At 49.2% G+C, this 4,071-nt stretch overlaps 1 protein-coding gene across 2 annotated transcripts in view; it reads right to left on the bottom strand.

Moving 5' to 3' along the window:
* LOC113404986 (glycerol kinase) overlaps positions 1-1,047 on the bottom strand; it is a 37,466-nt gene extending 36,419 nt beyond the window's left edge. For both annotated transcript variants that reach the window (XM_026649918.2, XM_026649920.2), the window contains exon 1: positions 874-1,047. In XM_026649918.2, the coding sequence (XP_026505703.1) occupies positions 874-951 (78 nt within the window). In that variant the 5' untranslated portion in view covers positions 952-1,047. The remainder of the gene's footprint in view (positions 1-873) is intronic.
* Positions 1,048-4,071: the final 3,024 nt, after the last annotated feature.

Genomic DNA, 4,071 nt, shown 5'->3' with positions numbered 1-4,071 from the left:
GCCTAAATGTCTACACTGCAACGTTTAGCCCCAGAGCCTGAGCTCCATGAGTTTAAGTCAATTGACCCAGGCTCTGAGACTCTCTCATTGCAGTGCTGGTGTACCAGTGTTTCCAAACCCACACCTGATCACACACACTGAATTGTGAACCTGAGTTTACAATTGCTAGACCCAGTTCTCACAGTGCTGCTAACTCAGCCATAGTGCACTATGTAGACCAGTAGGTCTCAAACTTTTTTTACTGGTGACCCCTTTCACATAGCAAGCCTCTGAGTGCGTATAAATTAAACACACTTTTAAATATATTTAACACCATTATAAATGCTGGAGGCAAGCAGGATTTGGGGTGGAGGTTGACAGCTCACAATCCCCTATTTAATAACCTCGCTACCCCCTTAGGGGTCCCAACCCCCCAGTTTGAGAACCCCTGATGTAGACCTTGTAATTCAGGCCTGCAAAGTGACAGGGCTTGGACCCAATTCACAAGGGGACTCAGGCTCTGACCCACCCCTAAGCAGGCACCGGGACTGCAGGTCCTGAGTCAGAGTGATTTACGTGTAGATAGAAGGGAGGGCTTGGAGATCTCTCCCAGGGAGGTCAAACCGGAGTCAGAGCCAGGGCTCCGTGTGGACATACCCAACGGGGCCCGGCTATCACGCCGCTTACCAGAGGTGCTGCTGGCCAGCTCCCCATGCCCACAGGCGGGACGGTGGGTCTCTGAGCACAGCCCTGCCCCGGCCCACAGGAGCACTGGACGCAGCGGCAGCGGACAGAGCCAGGGGGCACCGGCCGGCCCGGCCCGGTCCGGCTCCCATCCCAGGGCACCGCGCCGCCCCAGCAGCAGGCGGAGCCCGCGCGGCGCGAGTCACTCACCAGGAAGCGCGTGGAGCTGGTGCCCTGGTCGATCGCGCCCACCAGCGGCCCCAGCACCACTCGGTCGGACGCAGCCATGGGAGCCGCTCGCGAGCCGCGTCTCCTAGGCGACCCTGGCCGGGGGCTGCAGGGCAAAACGCTCTCCGGCGTCTTCAGCGCGCTCTCTGCCTGCGTACGTACCCGGCGCGTGGCTCCCGTCCGGGCTCAGGGGGCGGGGAGAGGGAAGGGGGCGCCGGCCGACACGCTGCGCCGCCGCGGCCAATCAGCGCGCGGGGCGCGGAGGGGGCGAGGCGCAGGATACGGGCAACGGGCCAACGTTCGAGGTGGGGCTGAGCCTGCGCCTGCGGGCGGTCACGTATTGCAAACAGCTGGCGCTGGGAGTGGGTTGTCCCAGGTCCGCTGATGGCGGAGCCCAGACGTGAACCCGAAGGGGAGGGAGAGGGGAAATGCAGGAAATGTGCGATAGTTCTCTCCCGTGACGAAGAAAACTCCCTCAGTCCTTGCCTATTTCTCTCTCTGGCAAAGCAGCCCTCAGCCCTTTCTCTTCAAAGAGCTGTGCTAACCTGGTTAGGATTCAAGCCAAGAAGACTTTCAAACAAATATATTCCCGACAAAGTTTTTCTCCCTTGCGGATTGTGCTCCAGGAAGCTGATGCCATCCTTGCTTCCTTGCCACCCTCTTAATTTGCTTTTCATGTGGATTCAGGTACAAATGAACTTCCGTTGTCTACAGCACTGGCTTGCTTGATTTACAGTGGAAACAAAGGCAAACCCACATTTGTTTGTCTAGAATAAACTTGTTTATCAACTGCCTTCACACCATGTGTTAAGAGCATATTACCAGCATACATACATAACTCTTTGTACACAACCCATACACATATCACACAATGACTTCCATGACAAGTGGCTCACCAGTTTTTATATGATATACCTTATATAATGCTGTTTGGCTAAATATTCTGACAACAGTTTGTTGGGTTTGCCAGTTGGCATAAAGGGGCTCTTAGGGTCACAGGGACCAAGAACATTTGCTCCTGATGCTTGTAGAATTTGATATTTCAGATGAATAAGTTGTGTATGGAGCTTTTAAATTCTCCAGCGCAGCTGCCATTTGAGCCTGCCAGAGGGGATAGCTAATGTTATGTTCTCAGCATACACACAGAGAAGTTAGAGTATTTTATGTTTTTCTTTTTCTGGAAGGTTGCAACATAATGTTACTTTCTTAGAATCCAGAACTCTAACACACAAGAACCAAAACCAGAGACACACAAAGCAGGCAGAAAGGCACAGCTCAATCCACATTGATCTAGGCTGGCTCCTTTCAGGCTGATTCAGATCACATGCTTCCCTTCAGAGTCCCCTAGCCTGCAAACAGGACCAGAAAATCCCTTACAAATTAAAGTGAGAGCTTTTAGTTTTAACACAATTTTCAATACACCACAGCTAAAATCTGAGGAGGCAAAGAAAGTCTAGCCAAAAATGGTGATGCCCTGACAGTACCCGGAAGTTATTTAAAGTTATTTAAATAACCCTGCACATTTGTATTGTAATATAACACATGATACTTATTTGAAGAAGTCTCTTCTTCAGCACAGTCAGGTTGGCTCTCCACCTGTGATTCAGGGATCTCCTGGGTCTTTGGTACTGTCTCTGCTTTACTTTTTAGTGAGTTGAAGAGATCCTCGGCGTCTTGGTCAATCTCCTTCTGCTAGGTATCCTGGTTCGTGTCCCCGGGGGCATCCTCAGTGAAGTCCACAACATGCCAGGGTTTGATGGTGGCCTTCCTTTCAAAAATACAGCACAACTCCTCATAGTGGATGCTGGTCATACAAGGTCTGCCAGAGGTCCTGTTATTGTCCCTAATATTTTCGTACCCTAGCAGAGCTCCTTTCCTATGTTGCAGCAGTGGACCGAGTTCCAGGAGCAGATGCCAGAGGCAGAGCAGTTTAATTATAATGGGAATGTGTCCACACCTACCTTATTGTGGGAAAACGTATCCCAAATGTTGGTAACTTGCTTCCAAAATTGATTAATTAAAGGAGGGTGAGACATCAGTTAATTTGAAAAAAAAACTTTTGTATGTGGAACCAAAACAGTTTATCCCTCCAAAAATCAAATTGATCTGAAACAACTGTCAAGTCTAGTCAAACCCTGACTGACAGTCAAGATACTGGTGTTGTCCACAGTGATTGAGACAGGAGATAGTGGGAAGGATTTTGTGGGGGGAGATTAAAGGCTTGTCTACACAGCTCTGCAGTTTGGACTACAGGGCTGCGAATTGCAGTGCACACCAGAGTCCTGCACTGTAACTGCCCTGTGTGGATGGTATTAACATGAACTAAAACTAAAGGTACCTAGTTTGTGTTAACATACTCCTGTTCGAAGAGGACTGTGTTATAGGGTGACCAGATGTCCCGATTTTATAGGGACAGTCCTGATATTTGGGGCTTTTTTTAATATGGGCTCCTATTACCCCCCACCCAGATTTTTCACACTTGTTATCTGGTCACCCTACTGTGTTAATGCGAACTAAGTATCTTTTAGTTTGGGCCAGCAGCTTCTACATGGGTGAGGGATAGCTCAGTGGTTTAAGCATTGGCTTGCTAAACTCAGGGATGTGAGCTCAATCCTTGAGGGAGCCACTTAAGGATCTGGGGCAAAATCAGTACTTGGTCCTGCTAGTGAAGGCAAGGGGCTGGACTTGATGACCTTTCAGGGTCCCTTCTGGTTCTAGGAGATAGGTATATCTCCATGTATTATTATTACATGGGGGAAATACACCACAACACTTTGGTGCACACTTCAGTTCACACCCCTGTAATCTGCACTGTGGCATGGTGTAAACATACCGGTAGGTTCAGTTCCCTGCCTCAGAGCTCTCTTTTATCCATGTTGAGTTTGAACTGATGGCTAGACATCCGTGAGGAGAGTCAGGCCATGTTTTTAGTTTGGACAAAAGGAGACAGCAGCTTCCCATAACAAAAGGGACAGGACAGTTTGTTTTTGTGTGGGATGGAAGTAAATTTGAGTCTAAAATGAAGAATGTCTCTTATAGTGATCCTTATAGAGGAGAGTTGAGACACAAGGCAGCATGGAAATGGAAATGTTAGAGTGAGAATAAGTAAAATTGAATCATATCTGCTTGCAGCCTGTCAAGGCTGGATCCCCACTTTGAACTTTAGGGTTCAAATGTAGG

This window comes from Terrapene carolina, unplaced genomic scaffold (assembly GCF_002925995.2).
Source record: "Terrapene carolina triunguis isolate 2854851 unplaced genomic scaffold, T_m_triunguis-2.0 Scaffold23, whole genome shotgun sequence".
NCBI classification, from domain to species: Eukaryota; Metazoa; Chordata; order Testudines; family Emydidae; genus Terrapene; species Terrapene triunguis.
The sequence above is the reverse complement of the archived record's forward strand: the minus strand, read 5'-3'. Positions and strand labels throughout refer to the sequence as shown.